Source organism: Acinonyx jubatus, chromosome B1 (genome assembly GCF_027475565.1).
Source record: "Acinonyx jubatus isolate Ajub_Pintada_27869175 chromosome B1, VMU_Ajub_asm_v1.0, whole genome shotgun sequence".
Lineage (NCBI taxonomy): Eukaryota > Metazoa > Chordata > Mammalia > Carnivora > Felidae > Acinonyx > Acinonyx jubatus.
Window position 1 is genome coordinate 74,858,250 of NC_069382.1, and position 26,710 is coordinate 74,884,959.

Below are 26,710 nucleotides of genomic sequence, written 5' to 3' on the forward strand. Positions count from 1 at the left end.
TTCTTTTCTTAAGCCCCTTGAGTATCTTTATGATCATTGCTTTAAATTCTCCATCAGGAGTATTACTTACATCTGTTTTGCTTAGATATTTGGTGTTGACTTTATCTTGTTCTTTCATTTGGGATAAATTCCTCCATCTTGGCATTTTGTCTAAGTCTCTGCCTTCTTCTCTGTGTTAGAAAAGCCATTTATGTCTCCTGCTTCTGAAAGTAATGGCCTTATGAAAAAGAGGTTATGTAGTGCCCAGGGCCTGGCACTACACTTCAGGAAGTGTCTCCAGTGTGTGTTGTATGTCTTCTGCTGTTGTGTTCTGTCTGCTTAATCCTTCAGGCCAGTGGTCTGCAGAGGCTCTTCTTGTCTGCTGTGGGCAGAGTTTGATTCCTGGCCTCAACAGGGTGAGTTTTAAGTAGGTGTGCTGTGACCTGCTTGTGAACTGAGATCTGTCACCATCTCCACTGGAACTGAGACCTTGTGAAACTCTCTGGGCAAGGGCTTCTGCTAGTTTTCTGTTGAAGGGGCTTTCCATGCTGGATCTGAGGCAAGTGTGACTGAGACAGGCAGTTTCACTGGAGCACAGGGAGCTGGGACTTGGTGTAAGCAAGTTAGCAGCCAGTGTTGGTGTTATGCTGCTTCCTTAATGTGGCTCTTTGTTTATCTTGAGGGGTAGAGGAGGGAAATAGCGCCTTTCATCTCCTTTGTTCCTAGAGAGGGGTCTGTGTGAACCCTGGCTTTTAGGGACACCTCTGAGAACAGGGAATAATCTTCCCACTGTGTGCTCCAGGGGTTCTTCAGATCGTTGTTTATATGCTGTCTGTTCCTGAGTTGTTTGCCTGCCTTCTCTCTAGGAATCATGGCAGTGCCCTCCAGGCTCTTTCTCAGCCAAGCCTGCTGACCTTTAAAATTGTAGGGCTGTAAGCCCTGGTGGTTGTAGGAACTCAACCCCTCTTGTTTTCCAAGTCAGTGTTTTTGGGGAAACATTCTTCTTGTGTGTTCCCCTGTTGCTCCTCTGTCTTGTGCCCGTCTCCATGATCACAGCTATCTCCCCACTGTAGCTGCTATGATCCATTTCCCCCCTAAACCTCTCTCTGAACTTTCTGCCTTCTTCAATGTGGCCTCCTCTCTCCCTTTCATTGTAGGGTTTGTTCTCATCAGGTCAATTTCTGGGGTATTAAGTTTGATTTGCTAATTATCCAGTTGTGTTCATGGGACAAGGTGAGCCTCGGGTCCTACTCCACTGCTGTCTTCCTGCTCACTCTTCTGCAGAGCTTTGTGTGAATTTGTCTGCCCTGAGTCCTCCTCTCTATGCCTGCTTGTGGTATTCTTTTATTTAGCAGACATGTATTGGATGCTTTTAAGATAAGCCCCTCTTTTTAAAGAAAGTATGTTCAAATGAGAAAGACAAACAATTGTAATACAATATAGAAGTTTATGAGGACTTGGAGAGAAACAGAAATAGAGGGGCAGGGTGTGGACCTAGGGACTATCAATCCCTATTTAATTTAATACCATTTTTATTTCTGTTCTTGAATAGATCATTTCAGGTGACTGTGACTTGCAATGAAAATTTTTTGAATTCTTGGGGTGCCTGGATGGCTCAGTTGGTTAAGGGTCTGACTCTTGATTATGGCTCAGGTCATGATCTCATAGTCATGAGATTGGGCTCTGTGCTGAGATTCTCTCCCTCTCCCCACTCCCCCACTCATGCTTGTGTACTCTCTGTCAAAAAAATAAATACATTTTTTTGGAAATTTTTATCTGTTTTTATACTTTCATCAGGAAAAAATGGATATTAAAATTCTTAAATCATTTGCTCTACTTCTTTCAGTAGGTATAGCTTTCCTTGATTGGATTTGTGGTAGTCATGCGCTTGTTTGGTCAGTGTTCACTATCCAAAATTTTTTATTTTTTAAAATATAGTATTGTTTTTATTTTATTTTATTTTTTTATTTTAAAAACAGAACATACAAGCAGGAGAGAGGGAGAGAGGGAGAGAGAAAGAGAGAGAGAGAGAGAGAAAGAGAGAGAGAGAGAATCTCAAGCAGGCTCCATGCTAAGCTTGGAGCCCAGTGTTGAGCTTGATCCCACAACCCTGGGATCATGACCTGAGCCAAAATCAAGAGTCAGATGCTCAACTGACTGAGCCATCCAGGTGCCCCTCACTATCCAAAACTTATAGTAGAGCAAATTCCAGTTTGTGTACTGTATGAAGATAATGGGTGTTCTGTGAAAAAAATATATAGTGAGATATAACTTTGGTAATGTTTGAATTTAATTAGTTTTCTTTACTGGAGGGCCCCTTAAAGCCTTTAGTAAATATGTGTGTATGTATGGGAGTGTGTGTTGTGTGTTTGTGTGTATAAAATATGTATATAAAAATATGTATATAATGTATATTGTTGAATCTGTAATGGAAATCATATTAGCACATTTGATCACAGAATTGTCTTTGTGGCCATGGTACATGTGGATAAGTTTTATAAAATATACTTTGAGAAAAGCTGCTGTTGCATCAGAGATGAGAGTGAATAATGCAGGAAATGCCTTTTTTTTTGGTACTCTTTTGTTTTTCTTTGCTTCTTCAATCACAGTGTCTAAAAAAAAAATCACTAGATATGCAAAAGTAGTTATTTTCTTCATGAAACACTGTGATTATTTTTGCTTCATTTAGAAGAAATTATCTCAAGTCATTTATTCTCTCTCCTTTGTAGGTAATTTGGACATAACTCCCAGTTTACATGTTATTTCTGAAGAGATAGTTCTTTAGAAATGATTGGAGTAAGAATTGGCAATTCTTTCTAGAACATATTAAGTTTAATGAGGACTCTGTGTGTGTGTGTGTGTGTGTTTTGTTTTTCTTTTTTACAATATTTATATAGTACTAACCCTGAGTTTAGGATAAATTCAAATATTTTGACATCAGTTGATAATATTGCTATTTCCTATATTGATTGAGTGAATCGCATTATATTTTTAGCCAATATTGTGGTGATTTGTGCTGTATATTGAAGTTCAAGTATATAGCATAAAGTCTAGAAACCAGGTGAGAATATATTTTATGTTAATGGATATTACCTATATTATTATTGACCCGTGTATAGAATTGAATTTCGGTATGCACTTAATGAGGTCCCAGAGGTTCAAAAGAAAATGAAATTAATCTATGTGAATGTTATATGATGTAGTTTCAGATGAAATAAGTTTTCAGTAAATATTTGTCAAATAAATGAATAAAATTTTAGCAATAGACTGTTTATAGTTACATATCTAAGTCATAAATTGGCAAGTTCTCTTCACATGTCATCCATTTATTCATAGAATCAACTAGGATTTGCAGTAGCTTGGGTGGGATCGCAACCTAGATATAATAAAAATGTGAAGTCATTAAAGACGCTAATAACAGTTGAAGAATTAAGAGTGGAAATATTATCCTGTCGTGTAAGGCTGGGCTTTTTTACTGAAATCTGTAGTACTTCCGTGTTTTAAAAGTATAATTTATGTATAAGGCATTTTCTTGAGACAGTAAACAAAATGAATCTATTGTGGAGATCCTGAACCCTGAGAATTAAGTAGAGATTGGAATGCCATAGTTCACATTCATCCAGTTAGATTTCCGGACAAACGTTAAATTAATAGATAGGAGTGGCGTTTGCTATTCTTCTATGATCTGAAGAACTCAGTCTGTGACATGTGTAGATATTTTTGACATGAGAATGCATTACCAAAATCTCTTTGTGCGTGTATTATGTAATAAAAATACTCATATGTTTTCTTTGCTTTTACTATAAAAGTAATTCCAAATCCTATTAACTCTTACTTGTCTTCCAGTCTTAGTTTATATGACCTCAACATTGGATTATGAGTTATGAATTTAATTCTATCCTAAATTTCAATTTACAAAGATGAGTGATAAAGAAGAGTTAAACTTGGGGCGCCTGGGTGGCTCAGTCGGTTAAGCGGCCGACTTTGGCTCAGGTCACGATCTCACGGGTCGTGAGTTCGAGACCCACGTCGGGCTCTGTGCTGACAGCTCAGAGCCTGGAGCCTGTTTCAGATTCTGTGTCTCCCTCTCTCTGACCCTCCCCCATTCATGCTCTGTCTCTCTCTGTCTCAAAAATAAATAAACGTTAAAAAAAAAGAAGAAGAGTTAAACTTAGAGATTTAAGAGCTCTATTTGTGCCATATATATTTTTTGTTTCTTTCATTGGATGAAAAACTTCTTGAGGTCAGGAAATGATTTTTTTTTCATTTGTTCTGTAGTGCTTATTAGGGTCATAATAATAATAAAATAAACATTTGATAGATAAGTGTTGAGTAAATCAATGTATTTATCTTATTTAGGTAAAATTTTCCTTTAAATTAAGTTTTGATTCATTGAAAAGTATTTAAAGAATAGACACAATTCACTTTAAATTTTTTTTTTTTAACGTTTATTTATTTTTGAGACAGAGAGAGACAGAGCATGAACGGGGGAGGGTCAGAGAGAGGGAGTCACAGAATCTGAAACAGGCTTCAGGCTCTGAGCTGTCAGCACAGAGCCCAACGCGGGGCTCGAACTCACGAACTGTGAGATCATGACCTGAGCCGAAGTCGGCCGCTTAACCGACTGAGCCACCCAGGCGCCCCAACACAATTCACTTTAATGATTGTTAAATTCTTTCTTGATCTGAAATACATTAACCTTATACATAGGCTTCAAACCCTTGTTGTGAACTCTTACCTTATAGTTAAAGGTTTTAAAGTAAGAAAGTAATATATATTAAATCTCCTTCACCTGATAAGCTTTGGGTATCAAAAGATCTGATTAAAAGAATAACAACTGATTACTTCTCATGAAGAAATCAAGTTTGTGCATTGTAGATTTTCTTCTTTCTGTAGAGTTATTTCTATCACCTTTAAGCCATTAGCTTCAGAAACTCAGCATTTGTTCCAGACATCACATTTTCTGCTAACAAAATATGAACAGATGGTAGTTCTCCCCAAAGTGTATTAATACCTGTAAGTCATTGTTTCACGAAAGAAACAAATCTATATCTGAGTAGAAAGATTTTCACCATTTTGTTTCAAAGTGCTAAAAAGTGCTTGCATGGCAAGAAATTGGCAAAATGTATTAAATTAAATGTTGAAACTCATACTTTGATATGCTATAAGTAAATCATTCCCTTTTTTTTTGTAACCGACCTTATTTTTTCCAGTGAAAATAGGACTTTGGAGTCATTGGCTTCTTTTAAGATCAGTTTATATGTATTATAGTACAACTAGGATCAATATAATTTAATATTTTAACCTTTCATAATGTTACACCTCCCTTTTATTTTTGGATGTGTTTATATTCATCCTCAGAAAATACTTGTAGAAAATAAGTGAATGTAAATTGATTGTCTCTGAGCTTTGTTCTAGTCGGTGCTCACAACCTTTTGATTATGAATAGGTGAGAATCAATAGGGTAGTGACTGACATTGAGAAGAAAAAAATAAAAAGAAGAGTCTTCCATTACAACAACCCATATTTGCCTTAGAGCTTCTTTGAGCATTGTATCCTTATAATGGACAAAGGCTTTGAGCATAGGTGTTCTATATTGAAATGCTCAGAATTAGTTTTATGTACAATATAAACAGTTGATCTTATAAGAAGGAACTACAGAGCAAATCTGTGGGAATTAGAAAAAGTAGTTCAAAATTCAGGCTGTATTAACTGATTATGAAAAATCTTAAATGTACTAAAAATACTAATGTTAAAATACTTGAAATGAGCTTTCTAACTTTATGCTAATGTGGTAAAAATATTTATGACTTACTTGATTTAAATTTTTATAACAGATAACTTGATTTTATAAGATGGAAGCATTTCTTTCTAAACATCAGCAAAAACATTAAAAAGTCAATCAGACTAAGTACTGCATTTTACTTTCAGAAAATAAAATATTTAAGTTGATTGGTTAGTGAACATTAATTGATCTTTATTTAAGTCTGGATGCTTTCCAGACTGTTCCAGTATTAATTTAAAGTGCTTTGTTACAACTAAAGAGAAGCATAATTTAACTTTAGATGTAGGATTTATTCTGAAATACAGGCATCCTGTTGATTCACTAGCACACGAGGTTTTAGAAAACACAACCTTTTAAGGTAAATTCTGTGGAACTGGCGGTACACCCTGTGGCTTGGCCGTCTAGTCAGAAGGATGATACCATGCTGACTATATAACTAGATCTTTGAACATTATTCTCAAGGGTGGTAAATGCAAAACAAAGTAATATCAACTGGCACTTAATTCTGCAAGTTCCCTGCTGATTGGGGTATTCATTGAAATAGAACTCTTCCTGACAGGAAGTCAGCCTATGAGTATGGAGACATCTGAAAATAAAGTGTGTTTTAATTTGGCACCCTGCCATTTTACAACTGGTCTTTTAAATTTGGGATTAAGAAGAGAGTTAGCAAAAAGGAAGAATACATGAATGGAAATAATCCAAACATGGCCTTTTTCTTTGGCTTTAATGTAATTATGAATACAGGTTGGTGTCTCTTTCTCAGCTATTATCACTTGGTTTTTCTTAGTCCTTTTTTCTATTATTTCAAATTAATCTATTGAAGTTTAAGAATTACAGAAAGGCTAGGTTAAAAGTACAGAGCTTAAGATTGTCTTTGTTTAATATCAGACTCTGATAACTTTGTGAAGACTGAACTGTATTCTTTACCATATGTTTTAAAATAAATATTATATAACTTAATGGATTTAATCAGAATATTCAAATTTCTGAGGATTCAGATTTAAATTTTGCTGTCTGAAGTGTTTACACTGTTTGGCTCAGTTGGTCTGAGATAAAAGTTATTTTGCACATTAGTGCCTGAAATAGGTATTTAGTATATAATAGCATAATATAGGAAGGGATAATTATTATATATTAGCAATTACACACATATTCCATCTATTATGCATTTCTTAGGCAGGCAGCTATTTTTAGTTAAGCTGCCGTTTTTATGACATGAGCTTCCATAAAGCATGTATGCAGTTTTAAGAAAATCTGAAGTTGGAACTTTGATTTAGACCTGAATGAAGTAAGAATCAGAACCCTGAAGGCTATTTGTTTTTCTAATAGTAAATTCCTCAGCTGCTGGAAGTAGACTAGAGGAGACTGTTGTCTCCATCATGTACAACAAGGAGAAAAGTAAAGGATGCCTTGGACAGGATCTTAAGAAGAGGCCAAGGCCAGGGAAATACTGTGATGATAGATTTTGAATTTTAATAAATGTTTATTCTCTACTACCACTTATCAACTCTGTAACCAAGTCTCACTTGCTTGAGACTCAGTTTCTTCTTGAGTGAAATGGGTGTAATAAAGATTGTGTTAGGTAACATGAGAAAGTATATAGAACATTTCCTAGATCAAAGTAGATTGTAAATTAAAATCAGTTTCTGAATCTGTCAGCATGAAAAGCATTGTGTCTGGGCTCTTAGCATTGTTAAGTAACACAATAAAGAATTAGAGATCTGCACCAAAGTGAAAGCAGAAAACAGTTTTATTAAAGCAACAGTACACTGTCTAGGGGAGAGCTGGCAGGTTTCCAGAGGCGGAACCAACTAGTAGGTTGTTTTAGGATTGGGTATTACTGGGTCTCTCTGGGCTGGGAGGAGCTGGAAAGCACAGTGGGGTGGTCTCTAATGGAAGCTGCTTTGAGTCATTTGAAGGACTACTCCCACAGGTTGGGAGGGAGAGTTTTTGACCCTACAAGGTTTATACCAGAGCAGCCTTTCTCTGCGGAAGGAGAGGGTAACTATAACGCAAACACATTGTATTGAATCTAGGGGTTACCGTCTGGCAGAGGTGGAAGAAGAGAGCCCATGCTCTGCACCTGTGGCTCTTGATCTATCAGCCCCAAGGTCTTGGAAGCCATAAAGTCAGGATGTTGTGCTCCTGGGCTTTTAATGTGTGACTTGTTTATCATAGTCCTTACCTCCAGCTCCTGTCTCTACCATTTTCCCCTCAAAGATTTGGGACTCTGGCTTAGGGCATTCTAGCTTCTACCTAACAAATCTAATGTGTTTTTAACAGCATACAAAAATGTTCTCCCTTTTGTTCCATATTTTCAATGACTCTTGTTTTCTTTTCATGAAGGTAATTTGTTTTTTTAGATCTTTGCTTCACACATTCAGTCCACCATTCTGTACTGTCTTTTTTAAAAAAATTGTTTTCTTTCCTTCCTGTGGTTATATGCCCAGTCTAATCCTTTTTCATCTCATAGAACCATAGAATATTAGAGCTAGGAGAATTCCAATAGATGACTAGTTTTTGGCCTTTTCCAAGTAGACAAGGTTAATGGGTAACATATTTTCCATAGGATCCCAAAGGTGATTCTACCCTTTTCTGTGCTAACTATACTGAAAGCCACTCTTAGGAAAGTCAATAAAGTACAGTTTTAATACTTGAACACTATTTGAACTATATGGGTCTGCTTATATGCAGATTTTTTTTTTGATAACTACAGTACTGTAAATGTTATTTTCCTTTCCTTAGATTTTCTTAATAACATTTTCTTTAGGTTAATTGTAGGAATATATTATATAATGCATATAAAATATGTCTTTTTCAATGTTTATTTTCATAGAGAGTAGGAACGTGCATGTGCATGGGAAAGGGGGCAGAGAGAGAGAGGGAGAGAGAGAATTCCAAGCATGCTCCCTACTGTCTTTGTAGAGCCCGATGAGGGACTTGATTTCATAAACCATGACCTGAACCAAAATCAAGAGTTGGACGCTCAACCAGCTGAGCCACCCAGGTGCCCCCATACAAAATCAACTGTTAATTAACTGTTTAATTAACTGTTAATTAACTGTTTTATTAATCAACTGTTTAATTAATAAGGCTTCTGGTCAACAGTAGATCATTAGTTAGTAGTTAAGTTTTCGGAGAGTCAAAAGCTATATGCAGATTTTCAACTGTGTGGAATCAGTGCCTCTAACCCCTATATTTTACAGGTGTCAACTGTATACCTGAATACAAGTGAGATTGATGGTTGTTATAGAGATCACTACTCTAATGATTTTTTTTTTTTTTAATTTGAGAGAGCACGAGCAGGGGAGAGGGACAGAGGGAGAGAGAGAATCTTTTTTCTCTTCTCTTTTCTCTTTCTTTCTTTCTTTCTTTCTTTCTTTCTTTCTTTCTTTCTTTCTTTCTTTCTTTCTTTCTTTTGAGAGAAAGTGAATTGGGGAGAGGGGCAGAGGGTGAGAGAATTTCAAGCAGACTCCAAGCCCAGTGTGAGCCCAACGCGGGGCTCAATCCCACGACCCTGGGATTATGGCCTGAGCCAAAACCCGAGAGTCATTTGCTCAACTGACTGAGCCATCCAGGTGCCCTACTAATGATTTTTTAAAGGGTCTCTTTTGTATACTTCAGACCTTTAAGTTTATGTTACATTACTTTCAACACCCCCCCCTTGTGTTAACCATAGTGAAGAAATACTTTACTACAGTTAATCTAGTTCATTGATGATGAACTTTTTTTCTGGCTAAATATATCATTGTCATTAATAGTTGCTTATTATGAGTTTCACCTTGAGTCCGATCAGAATGGGGGTGACGGAAAGGGATAAAAGGAGATAGCATTTGAAAAACACCTCTGTAAAAAAATCACAGATTATGATCCAATTTACTCCTTTATTGTGAAATGACCTACCTCCTTTCTGTTGATTTTACTTCCTTCAGTACATTTTAACAAATTTACTTACCGAGGAGAGCCTCTTTAGATTTCCTAAGAGAAGTTACAGTTTACTCTCTTGTCAAATTCAAACTCCTCTGCCTTATTTTCAAGGTGTTTGATAGCTGTTTTGTTTTATTTTATACTTCTGTGCTGCCTTGTGAATAGTATTCAGATATTTGACATGTGTGCTATGGACATCATGCCATTTTCTTGGTAATTTACCAAAAAAACCAAGCTCCATAACCCTAAACCCATTCTCCACATTGTCCTGACACTATCCTTTTCACAGTATGCATTTACATATAATGAGTATGAAAATGTATACTAATGTCCTAAATACTAGACACACACTGCATTCGTTGATACTAATTATATATGTGTGGTTTTTTATTTTTTGAGAGAAAGAGAGTGAGAGTGCATGTGCATGCTTGTGTGCCAGGGTAGCGGCAGAGGAAGAGGGAGAGGGAGAACGAATATTAAGCAGGCTCCACATCCAGTGTGGAGCCTGACGCGGGGCTGGATCTCATGACTGTGAGATAATGACCTGAGCAGAAATCAAGAGTCAGACGCTTAACCAACTGAACCATCCACCTGCCCCAAATAGTAATTATTTGGAAACTTAAATTTTTATTAGGCATTCAATTAAAACAGTCGCATTATCTATTTTTTTTAAATAAAAGATTGTTTTTATTTTTAAGTAATCTCTATACCCAACATGGGGTTCAAACCCACAACCCCAAGATCAAGAGTCCCATGCTCCACTGACTGATCCAGCCAGGACCCCCAAAACTGGTATTGCCTTACTGGGTCTTTCGGTTTGTCAGTTTATTCTCGTTACCAGTTACTACATAATCTAGAGCAAATTTCCTTTTGGTTTCTTGTTTCTTTTTTGTAGGAAAGATGATTTGTTTCTTTACCTAAGGAAGCTTATACATTTGCTTAATCTTTCAGAGTTGTCTCACATGCATATCTATTCAAAAGACTCATTGTTTTGTAGCACAAGTCTAATTTGTGAGAATAGGGTCCTATCTGGTAGTACTGTAAGTTAAGGAAAAAAGGAGTTTGGTCACTAGCAATAAAGTAAAATAATGGGAGAATTTTTTTTAAGAAGCTTTCTTTTTCTTATTCCTTTTTCCACCTCTGGACTGCTGCCTTACTTATTCAAATATTTGGCAGTGCTTCTCTGTTAATTAATTGTAAGAAGTTGCTATTTATGATGTCTGCTTGTTACTAGTAGCTCAGTGGCTCAGCTTTCAGTTTCATGTAGCTTGATAGGCTTTATATTTTGTAAGTTAAACTGATTTTTTTGGAACTGAAAACAAAACCAATCACAACTCAGTCACTGTTAGAGCCAACACTTTGAGGTGTTGACTTGCTTAAAATTTTTCCACCTCTTGTCATGATATACTAATTTTTTAAAAAAATGTTTTTATTTCTCTGAATCTTCAATTTTTTGAACTTCAACTTGCTGTTTTTGTTCTTTTAATTTGATTTCTCTAGTGTGATATGCTCCTCAAAATTATCCATGTCAAATCCCTGGAATCTGTCAATGTTACCATATTTGGAAAAAAGATATTTTGTGTGGGATTCAGTTGAGGATTTTGAGGTGATGCGACACTACTGAATTGTCTGGGTGGGCCCTAAAGGCCATTATATCTATTTTTATAAGTGATAACCAGATGGATATTAAGAGAGAGTCACACAGAGGAGAGTGTGAAGATGGAACAGAGAGCAATGTGGCCACAAGCCAAAGAATGCTGACAGCCACCAAAGCGGGGAAGGGCAAGGAACACCTTCTCCCCTAGAGCCTCCGGAAGGAGAGGAGCTTTGCTGACACCTTGATTTTAGTTCAGTGAAACTGATTTTGGACTGCGGCCTCCAGAACTGTGAGGGAAGAGACTTTAAGTTTGTGACAGTTTGTCTAGTAATGCTTTGATGATGTCTTGAGTGTTCTTAGTGCAGTCCTCCTCAGGCCTTCACCTAACAGTGTTATGATTTCCTTAACAAGGATTTGCGGGTTTGTTATTGGAAAATTGAATCAGGTACTACTGAGAAATCAAAGATACCGAGAGTACCACCTTTAAAATGTTTCACCATAGTAGAAGAGACCAGTGCCAGTTTGTGAAGTTATTGACCCACCTCCACCCCCAAAAGAGTAAAAGAAGCTAATATTGCATGTATTTCTAATGGAGAAGGAATTGATAGGAATAATATACTGCCACAGAGATGTACTATTGATTATTTGTTTCATCAGTCCTGGTTTATTTGTGCAGCAACTGGACTATCAAGTATTTCATTGTATCACTGTTTCAGTTATGTTGTAGGTCAAAGAATGATCTACATGATGATTTTTATCCCAACATATCTTAGGACTTTTGCATTATACTTCAAGCTGCTGTCAGCTAAAATCTTACTGGTGCATTGGTAAATATTTGAAAGAGTTAAGGAATCATTCTGGACTGAAAAGTCTTATTCCTCTTCACCAGAAGTCATCAAGTATACTATGACTGGCTACAAGTTGTGGCTGTTGAGAACTATTAACATGTTATTGTAGCATGCAATATATGTGTCTTTTAAAATCAAGACCAAAACTTTGTAGGTTGATAATAGCATGAGATTTGGAAAAATTTTATTCTAAGATACCATCATTTCATAGCATAAGCATAAAAGAAAAGTTTTTTGCCCCTAATGAATGTTAAAATAAATGTGGTTTTGCAGTTATTTATTTTCCACGTGATGTAAAATTGCACTGAAGTTCAAATCTCACTTTATATTAACATTAAGAATTTACTCAGTAAATACATAGTATCGGTTTACTGTGGTCACTATTAGAGTGGAAGATCCCAAATGGTTAAACAGCAGGAGAGTTTTCAGTTTTTACTTTAAAACTGCTGTTTTCTATATGCCTTATTTACTACATGTTTAATTCTTAATGTTGTGTGCTGTGGGATTGGGCATGCAAAAGTCAGCAGAAAGAGTTCTGGTTTTTACATCTAGAGCTATTACTTGCTGTACAATAATAAAGGCACTATTTTATTGGGTTACTTGTAATTAACTTCAGCACTAGGCATTCATATAAATCATTCGTAATCTGTTTTCTTTAGATTTTTATTCTTTTAAACTGGTTTAACGTACTTGGTTTCTGTTATCTTTTTTACATATGGATTGAGGTTGTAATTACTTTTTTGGAATTAGGCTGTCAGAAATCAAACATATATGTGAATTCAAGAAATGATTGAGGCAAGCTAATGAATTTTGTGTAACATTTTATAGATTTGTTACTGAAATAAATATTCTGTAGTAGTATTGTTGTGAACCTTAACAAATAGTCGTTCTCTCATGTTAAAAAGTGGCTATACATTTTAAAAGTTAAAATGGCAGCCTTAGTTAGAAAATATTTATCCTTTTTATATCTTTCAAAATTCTGAGAAAGCACAGACATGAAATTTCTTTGTACTTCTCTGTTAATTTATTGACATTTACAAAATTTTTAAACATTTGAATCTTCATATATTTTCCATAATATTATCTGATAAATGCCATTTTACAAATGACTAGTAATTTATGTTATTCTGTCCTTATTACTTTTTATGTTTATTAGTTTAAGATGGAATAAAATGCAATAAAGGCAGACTTTTGGATAAAAAAAGAAGCATTTAAAAATAAACATGTATGTCTGGCTGAGTTTAAGTTCACAGTAAGTGTTATTTAAAACTAATTAATAGAAAACAAAACTTTCCCCTAAAAATTCCTTCATTTCATAAATGTTTATAGTGATCTGTAGAAGGAGTTTAGAGGCAAATATAATTTTCTCTCCCATCATACAAAATCTTGATTATTCTTATAAAATGATTGTTAGGTGTATTGAGGTGTGGGGAATGGGAAGGCATGAAGAAAGCTATTTTCACCCATGTCCTGAAAGCAGTGCTTATAAAAATAATTCGGTTGGTAAATATTTTTTATTGTTGCTGAGTACACTAGAGAGTTTAAAAATCTTTTAAAAATAATTAGCCGTTTTATATAGTTTTAATGGAAGTCTTTCATGTTTCCTCTCCAGCAGTCTCTAATGAACACTCCCTGTAATTTCAATGCAGGCTATGAGATTCCCTAAAGACTTGACTTCAGACCTCAAAGGGCAGCAATTGCCATATGTCTGGAGAACTGGAGTTGCCAAATAGACTGACCATGTACTAATAGGACACATTTATATTGCTCCTGAATGTGAAGCCCTGATATAAGCTTAATGATGATCATCTGTTGAGAGCTTGTAGCTGGAAAGGGTTAGAGCAACTTTTGTCACCTTTATTGAAATCAAGCTTTCTGTATTGATTAGTAAAAGATCTTGGCTAAATTGATTCCAGTTTGGAAGTTACTCGAAGGATCATTATTCGCTGGGGAGTATGTTTTTCCTGAAAAAGTTTAAAAATAGATTTACAGGGACTTGTAAATGTATTAATTTTAATGTATGCTTAAACACAACAGCAAGGGGACTGTTGTTTTCTTATTATTTACAAATAACTTAAAACTATATTTATAGCACTTGCATAATTGATTGCATGGTTATCTCAATGTTTTGGATTTTTAAACTTTTGCATTCTTTACTTTGTAAATCCAGTAAATGCATTCTCAATATTCAATTCTTTGCACTTAGTACACATTCAAAAATATTTGTTAAAAAAGCAATTGTAAAATTGAACCATTTGCTAATTCAACTTTAATAGATTTTTTTTCTGTGTTCTTTGTAGTTACCTGTATGTATATTTCATTTATAAATTGAATTATAATATTTGTACAAAGTAGATGTACATTTTAATAGTTTATGACTATAGAAATCATTGAAACCAAAACTTTCCACAGGACAATATTTTATTCTATTTTGGGTAATGATTTGTTTTACCCTCTAAAGAGACAATGGAATAAAAACCTGTCCTTTACTATTATGCCATACTCTTTCCTGGTATGTGGTTACTGGGATTTGTGTTAGATAAGCTGTTGAGAGAGTGCTGACATAAAGCGCAAACACTGTTGAAAAGTTCTTGATCGTTTACTTTGAGCACTTAAGATTACTATATCTTGACCATGAACAAGTTTTCTCTAGTTTTGACCTTTAGTCCTGTGTATAATGTGGTTTCCAATTTTGTGTTAATACATTCCCTTCGTTATTTGAGCTCTCCTCTGTGGCCTCCTCCCTTGACTCCTACTAGTGTTTCTGTCATCTACTTAGGGAATTGGAGCTACATCCAACCAATTTGATTTACTTTACAAAGGCATACATAACTGTAACAACATCTTACAATATTAATATTGATATTTCATTGAAGAGCACAAGCCTTTAAATTTTTGTATATTTTTACAGGGAAAATGAAATAGTTTATATGAGTTTAGGTTTTTGTTAACAAATTATTCTTCATTCCTTTGTTTAATTGAAATTAATTTTGCATCCTTACATCAATACTTACAGAAAAGAATATTTTACTGTCAAAAGCAGTAGAGATAAAATTAATTTCATTTAGTAAGATGTAGAATACTGACTTTTAAAAAAGTAATTCTTAATGGTTTATGATAAATTTTTTCACAGTTTTGATACCTGTATTTGTGAAACTTGAAGGGTTGTTTGGTTATTTAAAGCCATTTCACAATAGTTTGGATAAATACCTATTGTCTAGTTAGTATACAATTTTTAATACAATTTTTTTCAAAGAAAAAGTATATTGTTAAAAAATCTAACAATAACATAATACTTAAACTGAAAAACAACAGTTCCTGGCCTCTGTTTTTCCTCTCCCCCTTGATTCTTACTTTCTGCAAGGGGCCATATTCACTAAATCTTAGTCGTTGACTCTGCCAGTTATCTTCATATTTCTAAGTGATATAATAGCTGTTTCTTGATTTTTCTATTTTAGACATTATCTAGTAATGTCTTCCTTGGAAGATGACCTTTGAGTTACTTTATATTGTTCTTTCTTTCCATTTCATGTCTTCTGTTGTTTCCAGTACAGTTACATTATAGTATTTTGTTAAAACCATACTTATCATTTGCATTTTTATGACAATGTAATTAGTCACAGCAAAGCTACAAAATGTAACTCAGGATTACCTTTTCTTTCTCCTCTTCTTCCTTCTTCTCACTTGTTTTTCGCTCCTTTCATTTTTCCCTTTTGAAATTAATAATTTCCTACTTTTTTGTTTATTTAAATTTGTGTGCCCACTACAAATTTATTTCTAAACTGTCCACTAAAATCATAAAATTTCTGCCAGTGTGATCAAACACACCTGTTATCTATTGATTCAGTTTTTTTTTCTTAGAGATGTAGTACCTGTACTTCTCTGTTTTTATGTTCCAATCTGAATTGGTTACTCTTTAGGTCTGTAGAAAGTTGTTATCTGGAGGTTTCTTTTCGCAACCTAGAATTTTCCTATTCTCTCTTATGCTGCAGTGTCTATCTTCTGTGTCTCACAGTGACTTTTAAATTTGAAAAGTGGGAATGTAGTAGAGAATAAAACAAAGGGAAAGGCAGGAAAGAATTTGGTGGGTAATTAGTATGCCATCAGAAAATTAAAGCAGGATAGGTATGGAGGATGATAATGGGGTGTCTGTATTAATTTTGATGAGGCACTTCCTTTGTAGTTTCTTGAGAAAGAATGCATGAGGGGTAGAATTTTTTAGACCCTGCTTGTGTGAAACTTTTTTTTTCTTATTTTAACCTTTATACTTGATCGATAGCTTGTTTGGATATTACTATGAGAGACTGAAAATTATAATCTCCAAATTTTTTTCCCTGGTAGCTTTTAGTATTTTTATTACCTTAAAAATTATTGTTGTTACTACATTATGCCTTGATGTGGGTGGATCTTTTAAATTCATTATCTTTGTCATTTTATGTAAACCTTTTTAGTCTGAAAAAAGTATATACTTGTGTTCAGAGAAATTTTCTTGAATTATTTCTGTGGGAATTTCTTGCTGCCTGTTTTTTCTAATTTTGTTTCTAGAACTCCTGTTAGTTTGATGTTGAACTATCTGGATTAAATTTTCTGATTTTCATATCCATTCCCATCTGTTTTTCCTTCATTTTATCTTTTATTTTACTTTCTGAGAGGCTTCCTCAACATCTTCCAATACTTTCAGAATTTTTATTTGGTATACTTTTAATTTCTAAAAGCATTTTCTAGTTTGCTGGCTTTTTTGTTGGGGGAGACAAGAGCTTTGATGGTATAAAATTAACCTTTTTATAATGGTTATAACCATTACATAGCCAAAGATAGCCAAATTATAATGTGTCAGTTTGACTGAACCATGGGTCTCTAGATATTTGTTCAAATATTTTTCTGGATTTTTTTGTGGGCGGGTTTCTGGATGAGATTAACATTTAAATGGTAGGCCATGCAGAGCAGATTGCCCTACCTATTGTGGGTATGCCTCATCCAATCAGTTAAAGGCCTGACTAGAACAAAAAGTATTACCATCTCCCATGTAAGAGAGATTTCACATGCTTGACTGCTTTGGAACTAGAACCTCAGCTTTTTCCTGCTTTTGGGCTTGAACTGAAACACTGGCTCTTTTTGGGTTTTGAGCCTCTTGGCCTCAGACTAGAAATACACCATTAGTTTTCCTGATTCTTAGATTTTTTGATTTGGGGTATAACTATACCATTGGCTTTCCTGGGTCTCCAGCTTACAAACTCAACTCTATAGATCTTGGAACGTGTTACTGTCCATAATTGTGTGACCCGTTTCTTTAAATTACTAAGATTTATATCTCCATACTATTTGTTCTGTTTCTTTGGAGAATTCTAATACAGGGGCAAGAGATACCAGTGAATAAGACAAAATCTCTGCCCTGATTGTTTTACATGAAAATTTTTATCTTTCTAATTATATTAATTGTATTTTTCTTTATTCTTACTCTCCACAGCCCTTAACAATATTGGCTCTTTTCTGTGAGTCTTTTCTTTCATTTCTTTGATGTCTGTCATTCAAATGAGTCTTTTCCTGTAATGACCAGAATTCCTTTGCTATCTGCTCACATTTAAGTGTAATGCACAAAAAACCCACACAGCTGTGTGCAAGTTGTGGACTGGTGATGAATGAGCTGCCTTTGCCATTGATAGACTGTTAAATATTATGGATTCTCATTTTTATTAGAGAAAATGTCATAATATTGCTTTGGAGTCTCATAGTTCAGTAAGCATACTTTCAAGTTATTTGTTTGTTTTTTGTTTTTTGTTTTTTTTACAGTGAGGGTTTTTACAGTGTCCCGAAGTTCACTTCTCTGAAAAGTAAACTTGTATTTGTTTTACCATGGTGGGAATGACATACAGTATGGGGAGAGGATCTGGAATTCTTTGTTTTATATATTACTTTTCATTCATTTAAACTATTTTTATCCCTATTTCTCAACCATCTTCATATGTACTCTGTGACTTCAGTTCTTGGGCTTTCTAGAATTATGTTACAAGCATTGATTTGCTTCCTCAAGTTGATTTTACCTAGGTTGTAGAGAAATTTTTTACCCTCTCTCCTTGCTGTTGTCTCTATTTTTTATCTTTGTACTATTTTTTCTTTATTATATTTGTTCTTTTACTGTGTTTAACCTAATGTCACTCATTAATACCTTTTTCCTTTTTTTAGAGTAAAAATTTAGTGATGAGCTTACCAGAATAAAAAGTTAGTACTACATTTTGTTTTTGATGTTTATTTTTGAGAATGAGAGAGTTTGCGTCCGTGTGCATGTGCAAGCTGGGGAGGGACAGAGAGAGAGCAAGGGGTGGGGTGGGGTGGGGGACAGAGGATCTGAAGTGGGCTTCACACGGACAACAGAGAGCCCTATGTGGGTACCAAACTCACAAACTGTGAGATTATGACCTGAGCTGAAGTTGGCCGCCTAACTGACTGAGCCACCCAGGTGCCCCAAGTTGATACTACATTTAATGTCAACATTGATGGCTTGATCTCCCCTCAAAAAGAAAAAGTGGCACCTTGTAGTATATGTAGTCTATCTTGACAATCTGTGGCCTGACTTTATTTACTTTAGAACATGGTACTATTTGGAATTACTTTTAAAATCTAGGTAAATTTACGTAGTACATTCAAATGCTAAAATATGTTGTGTGGGGGGGTTATTGAATTTATAGAAAGCTGTCAAGTTCACTTTCAAGAAGTTACAATTGTATTAAAATAATATAAATTAATATGTAGCATGTTAACTGTTGCCCCTTATCTCTATATTTGTTTGTTGACATAGGAAGGAATATACTTAAATTTGGTTATTAAGTAAACTCTTTTTTCTTTTTTTTAATAAACTCCAACTTAAGAAAAGACTTTTACCATCAAAAGCATGTATTTGAAATTTGGTAGAACACTATATTTTATAGATTTCACTAATGTATATTTTCTTTGTTGTTGATGTTACATGACTTAAGAGCATTAGTTAGCTAAGAGTATATTTTAGTAAAAATTGACTAATCAACAATTATGGCCTTAGGAAGTGATAGTCAATTAAATACAGCTTAGAACAGGTATGAAATTATTGACTCACTTGTTGTGTTTTGAGTCCTTCCTCTCCAAAGTGCTGAAATGTGTTTTGAAATTACTTAGTTGCATTAGTGGTTGGATTTGAGGCTTTTAACGCGTTTTTCATCCATACCTTTGGGAAAAGAATAACCAAGACCTTTAAACGTACTAGCATTTTGCATCACTATATAATTGTAAATACTGTGATGAAATATTGAAATCATCATGAAAGATGATAACTGTTTAGCTTTTCTTTCAACTATTAAAACTCACTAAAGGTTATATTGAGCTGTGGTTTATGATATTGTTTAGACTAACACCTTCTTTGATAATTGCCTCAGAAGTGGAAAAAATGCTTTAGGATAGCATGATTAATGAAATCTTATCAGATTTGGCAACTTTCTTAAAGGGTTGTATACAGTGTTTTATTTATTTAAAAAATTTTTCATGTTTATTTTATTTTTGGGTGGGGGGCAGACAGAGAGAGGGAGACACAGAATCTGAAGCTGGCTCCAGGCTCCTAGCTGTTAGCACAGAGCCCAATGAGGGGTTGGAATCCACGAACCACTGGATAATGACCTGAACCGAAGTCGGATGCTTAACCGACTGAGCCGCCGAGGTGCCCCGACAGTGTTTTAGTATGGAAAAAACTTGTTGGCTTTGACTAATAGCTAGATTTATTAAAAAAATTTTATTTTTGGGGTGCCTGGGTGGCTGAGTCAGTTAAGCGTCCGACTTCAGCTTGGGTCATGATCTCATGGTTGGTGAGTTCAAGCCCCGCATTGGGATGTGTGTTGACAGCGTGGAGCCTGGAGCCTGCTTCGGATTCTGTGTCTCCCTGTCTTTCTGCCCCTCTCCTGCTTACAGTCTGTCTTTGTCTCTCCGTCTCTCTCAAAAATAAATAAATGGTAAAAAAATTTTTTTCAAATTATTGTCTATTCTTATCAGCTTCAGATTATTATCATCTGGGTTATTAATTAATTGGTGTATAGGTGACACAGTATTATATTAGTTTCAGGTGTACCGCATAGTGATTTAACTACTCTATACTTTATACTATGCTAACCACAAGTGTAGCTACCATCTCTCACCCTACAATGCTATTACAATACAACTGAGTTATTAATTCTTATCAGTATGTATTGATGTACCTGGTATGTGACATTTTATTAAATGTTAATAATTTACAGTTATGAATGAATTATACCCAAAAGTGTAAATAAGATTTGTACTTTCACTTCTTGTATTGTCTAGTTATTTTTTAACTAGTGAAAAAATTTTACTCCAGGTGATTGGGTAACAGCTATTGTAAGTTAACAGATTGGGTTTATAGATGATGTTTGGGAAAGCAAGAAATCTACTGTATTAGCAGTAATAAATCTGTGTCTCTGAGTTTCTGTAAAAATTGGATTCTTCTGCTTTTATATGTACCTTCATGTCTAATTTGTTTTAACTTAAAAGAAATATTTTATGTGGCATACCAATTTAAGTTCATGTCATAAAAATCTTTAGATGTTGAATTTTCTGTAGTTGTACCAACTTGAACTAGTTTTCTAATGACCTGAATCATGCTGTTAAAAATGTTTGTGAAATATAAATGGCATATTCCTGATTTTACCTTATAATTAAGATTAGTTTGTATACATTAATGAAAATAGAATCAAATTGATATTTACCTGTCTACTTACAATTTAAGTCTCTCTAGTGTTACCTATTTCATCCATGTGGAGTTGTGAGTTTTGTATGAGCTATATGATAGAAATGTCCACCTGTTGTAGTTTTAGATCAGGCAAAATGGATTTGAGAAAAAAAAATACTAGTAAATACTTTTTAAAATAAAATGTTTTAAATACATACAATGTATTCTCTTGCTTTTCTCCCCTCCTTTTTTTTTCTAGCAAGAAAAGTAATTTCCTTTATTCTCTTTTTAATAAGGTTAATTTTCATTTTCAGATTTTTCTTCAGGTTAAATGATCTGAATGGAAACTCAGTTTAAGGTCTTGCCTCCTCATAATCTGGTGCTATATCAAATTTCTGAGCGGCTTGCTGATAGTGCTATGTTGGGTCTAACACCTGAGAAGTAAGCATATGGTTCTGTTCCTTGACTGTGGCATCCTCTGAGGTGTCACCATCCCTTCTGATTCCCTACTGTCTATCAGCAAGGATTCCCTACTGTCTAGCTGTGTTCTTCTCATCCCCTCAAAGCCTTATTTAGTGTACATCTTTCTAGGATAATTTTCTGACTCTTCCTATGGCATGAGATACGTCAAGGCTAATTTAGGTCTATCTGGCCATTATGTCTGTCTCTATCTACTATTCCTCTACATTACTAGGTTTAGGGCAACTTTTTAGACTTGATATCTCCCTTTGCTGTGCTTCAAAAGTTAGGTATGGGATCTTCTGCAGCAGAATAAAAAACCTTACCTGTGGTTTCTGCTTTTTTTCTATTTTCCTCTTTGTATTTCTAAGAAGAGTAGAGGATTCCACACATGCTCTTCTCTTAGGGATTTACTTCTTAATGGAATTTGATTTCATTGCTTTGTGCTGTCAGTTTTATTTTGCTGGAAGGAAAAGGGTTTTAAATTATGAGGTATTCCTATTTATGCTTGAGTTGGTTTACCTCAGTGAAGGAAATACGAGATCTTTATTGTTTCAGCTGGGTGGTAATCGTGAATTTTGAGAGAGTATAGACTGTAGGCTCATGAGTCATTTCAAAATGTTCGTATGTTACTGAATCCTAAAATAATAGAGCTAATTTTTTAAGGGAGTATCTAAGACCTAGAGATGTAAAGTGATCTGTCCATGGACATATCCTGTCAGTGTCAGAATCAGTGTGAGAATATAGATCTCATGGCTTCTTGTTCATGGCTCTTAACAGCACATTGCTTCATCTTCTCTCCTAGATCTAGTCAATTACTACTGCTAGATTTCTTTTTTTTAATTTTTTTTAAACGTTTATTTATTTTTGAGACAGAGAGAGACAGAGCATGAACGGGGGAGGGTCAGAGAGAGAGGGAGACACAGAATCTGAAACAGGCTCCAGGCTCTGAGTGGTCAGCACAGAGCCTGACGCGGGGCTTGAACTCGCGGACCGTGAGATCATGACCTGAGCCGAAGTCGGATGCTCAACCTACTGAGCCACCCAGGCGCCCCAACTACTGCTAGATTTCTAAGTAACTTTATATCTACTTTTCATTCTACCATATATTTTCTGTTAGTATGTCCTTACTGACACTATTCATGAAATAGAACCTTAAAACAAAAATTGTGGTATACAACCATTTCAGTCCTAGGAACCACCTTGGGTTTTTCAAAACGTAACAGGAAGCAACATAAAATTAGGGATAAAAAGGAGAAAGTAGAAGAGAAAGGATGAGCACCCCCCCACCCTGGCCACCCACCAAAAAAATAGGAATTTGGAGTGACACAGAATAGTCATTAGAGGTGAAAATACATGGACTTTAGAACTCTTAAATGGTATTACATTCAGAACATATGAATATATTTGGTAGTAATGGTAAGTAGTCAAATATTGTCTTTTGTTTTGAGTTTATAAAACAAAAAAAGATCACTTGAGGTATATTATGTAGGTAGAATGTAAAGGGCTCCTTTTTTTTAAGGACCATAAAGATGATATATTTCTGGTTCTTTCAAAATAGATATACATGTACATAGACATACGCACATACATACATATCTTGGCATTTCTCGACTCTGCCAGCTTTTCACATACACATACAGACATGGGCACGTACATAAACGTTTTTCAAATCTAGCTACTTTTCAATTGTTGTAGGCCCAGCCTTATTGGATTAATATTTATTTTACATATGGTTGGAGATGAAGATTAAAAAATAACTCATTTGTATATACTCTCCTGATTTATTTCCTTCCTAGGCTTTTCAAGGATAATTATTCATAAAGAATATAATAGATTTATACTATCTTTTGCTAACTCATAGCCTAGTGAACTGTAGTTTTCCAGCTCAGAAGTAATCTAGCCAAATTCACTGATCTTTTTTGTCCCTTTCTCAGTCATTAATCATCAATTTTTGTGATTGGGTGTGTGCTGTTTATTAGTATACAACACTATTTAATTTTGTCTCTCTCTCATTTGGGGTGATGCATCTCTTAAAGACACAAAACCTCTCTCTTTGGTCTGTGCTACCTTCCTTTCCAATTCATAACTGTTTCAGTTGATTTAGTAGTATATAATGATGTAAAACAAAAAGGTCAAGATAAATATAGTTAGGCTTTTTTGGTTTATATAGAATCAAATTGTTGCTAACTTGTTTAGCTTAATGGTGAATATCAACTATTCATGTGTTCACAGGGCTGCATTGGGTCGGCAGCACATTTAACCAAACTTTTCCTTTTAAGGGCTAAGGTATGAAATTGATATGGGTGATGTTTTTTATAATTGTTGTTTTAAAAAATTAATCTACTGAGTATTATTTGTTCAGCTCTTTTCTGCCTTTTTTCTTGTTTGTTTTGTTTTTATTTTTTAGGAGTGGCAGAATTCTATCCAGAAGAATGCAGGCCTTGCTTTTATTGAACTTGTCAATGAAGGAAGGTAATCTCTTTTATATCCATTTATATTTTACCTTAAAATCTTACTCTGTTTTTGCCATTGAAACTTATATTTTTAGGGACTGTATTGTTTTTGTGGTCAGTAATAAAGTGGAGCTTAATTATTACAAATATGTCAATATTTAATTATTTTATGGTTTTCTTCATGGTTACATGCTTTATGATGAAAATCTGGTGTTTATTTTTCAAATGGTAAGGCTGAATTTGGCAAAAGTAAACTAGTGATTTTATTAGCAGAATTAAGGAAAACAGACACCTACTTTGACTTCCTATTAATGTAATTATATTTGTGGAGCCCAATAATCAGACTTAGATGTCTATGTTATCTTTCTTATGTCATGGCCCGGTCATAAAGGAGAGGGAGAACAAGTTTTGTTCTGTGTTGCAATGTGATGAAAAAGTAGAGAGAGGGAGAAAGTAATGTTTCCTTTTAAAGAGCAGAGATAGATGAGTTCAAGGAAAATAAATTTACTAGTAAGACAGAAAAGTGAAGTAAGTACAGAGATTAAAAGAAAGTTACAAGGGAGAAAATGGATCGAAGAGAGTGAGAGAATTAAAAGCTAAAAGTAAATTGAGGAAATGATGAGTGGACTACATTGTGTCTGTTTTTGTGGGAGTGGATTTTGGTTTAATAGGACTAAACACCCAGGGAATGGATTAAAAGGTGTGTTTAGCTGCCATTTGAATTTGTATTCTGAGCAAAATTATTTTTTAGGAATGTTTCTTTACAGTGTTCTGGCTAGTGTTGAGAGACTGATGCTATCACTTGGGGAAGTATTTGAACTAGTAACCAGGAACCAGTGTCTGCCTTGTTAACATTACAGAAGAGGGAGAATAGGGTCTTAATAACTTCATTTGACATTAAATACTCCTAAAATTATTTTACTCGGCAAATAATTATAGATGCTCATATACTAGTATTGGCAACTAATAAATAAGCCTGCAATTACAATGCCTTTTGCTAAATTCTGTTATAGAAGTATTTAAATACATGTTAAAAGAAAGATTTGACAGTTACTAAGGAAGAATTAGGTAAAACTTCCCCAGGGATCATGATTCTTGAAAGGCATTTTTTAAATTTTATTCTTTATTTCTCTTCCACTTTTATTGAGAAATAATTGACATCCATCACCATATAAGTTTAAGATATACAGGAGGATGGTTTGATTTACATATTCTGTAAAATGATTATCACAATAGGTTCAGCTGACAATTTGTTATCTCATATAGATACAATGTAAATAAAAGAATGAAGAAAAGAAAAGGAAAAACAATTCTCCTCATGATGAGAACTCTTAGGATTTACTCTCTTAACGACTTTCTTGTATATCATACAGCAGTGTTAGCTATCATCATCATGTTGTATATTTACGTCCTTAGTAGTTATTTATCTTGTGACTGGAAGTTTTCACCTTTTGACTCCCTTCCTTCAACTCCCTCTCTTTCTTCTGCCTCTGGTAACTATATTTCTGATATCTTTTTCTGTGAGTTTGGGTTTTGTGTTTTTTGGGTTCTTCATATAAGTGAGATTATGCAATATTTGTCTTTGTCTGACTTCACTTAGTGTAATGCCTTCAACTTTCATCTATGTTGTTGCAAATGGTAGGATTTTATCTTTTTTTTTGAGAGAGAGTGCACAAGCAGGGGAGAGGGGCAGAGGGAGAGAGAGAGAATCTCAAGCAGGCTCCATGCTCAGTGTGGAGTCCGATGCAGGATTTGATCCCACAACCCAGGAATCATTACCTGAGCTGAAATCAAGAATTGGATGCTCAACCGACTGAGTGACCCAGACATCCCAGGATTTCCTCATTTTTAATGGGTGAATAGTATTCCATATTCTCTCTCTCCTCTCCTCTCCTCTCCTCTCCTCTCCTCTCCTCTCCTCTCCTCTCCTCTCCTCTCCTCTCCTCTCCTCTCCCTATCTCTTTCTCTCTTCTCTCCTCTCTTCTCTCTCTCTCTCTCTCTCTCTCTCTCTCTCTCTCCTCTCTCTCTCTTTCACTTCTTCTTTGTTCATTCATCAGTGGACACTTTAGTTTGTTTCTGTGTCTTGGTTATTGTAAATAATGCTGCTATGAATGTGGATGTGCAGATAATCTTTTTGAGTTAGTGTTTTCATTTCCTTTGGATGTATTCCTGGAAGTGGAATGTTAGATCATATGGTAGTCCTATTTTTAATTGTTTGATGAACCTTATACTGTTTTCCATAGTCTCTCTACCAGTTTGCAGTCCCCCAATGAATACACAAGTGTTACCTTTTTTCTACATCTGTAGCAAGATTTGTTATCTTTCATCTTTTTGATGATGACCCCTCTAATGATAGTTCATTGTTGTTTTACTTCACATTTTCCTTCTGACTAGTGATGTTGACCATCTTTTCATGTATTTGATCTTTTTTATATCTACTTTGGGAAAATGTCTGTGTACGTTCTTTACCCATTTTTAAATTGGATTGTGTGTGTGTGTATGGGTATGTGTGTTTTGAGTCGTATAGGTTCTTTATATATTTTGGATATTAAACCCTTACCAGATATGTTTGTTTGAAAATATTCCATTCTACAGGTTGTCATTTCATTGATAGTTTCTTTTGCTGAATGGAAGCTTTTTAGATTGATGTAGTCACACTTGTTTATTTTTTATTTTGTTGCATGTGCTTGAGGTGTCCTATCCAAAAAAATGTCCTTTCCAAAGACTGTGTCCAGGAGTTTTTCCCGAAGTTTTCTTCTAGAGTTTTATGGTGTCAGGTCTTAAACACTTTAATCTTTAATCCATTTGAGTTAATTTTTGTGAGTGGCATAAGATAGGGTTTCAGTTTCATTCTTATGTGAATATCCAGTGATCCCAGCACCATTTACTGAAGAGACTTGTCTTTTCTCCACTGAGTATTCTTGGCACCCTTGTAAAATATTAGTTGACCGTAAA

The 26,710-nt window shown here is 34.7% G+C and overlaps 1 protein-coding gene across 7 annotated transcripts in view; it reads left to right on the top strand.

Moving 5' to 3' along the window:
- The window catches only part of LRBA (LPS responsive beige-like anchor protein), a 772,859-nt gene that overhangs the window by 249,523 nt on the left and 496,626 nt on the right, over window positions 1–26,710 (top strand). For 6 of the 7 annotated variants that reach the window (XM_027067081.2, XM_027067078.2, XM_027067090.2 and 3 more), the window contains exon 35: window positions 23,710–23,774. The exons of the other annotated variant lie outside the window; for it this stretch is intronic. In XM_027067081.2, the coding sequence (XP_026922882.1) occupies window positions 23,710–23,774 (65 nt within the window). The remainder of the gene's footprint in view (window positions 1–23,709; window positions 23,775–26,710) is intronic. 7 annotated transcript variants of the gene reach the window in all.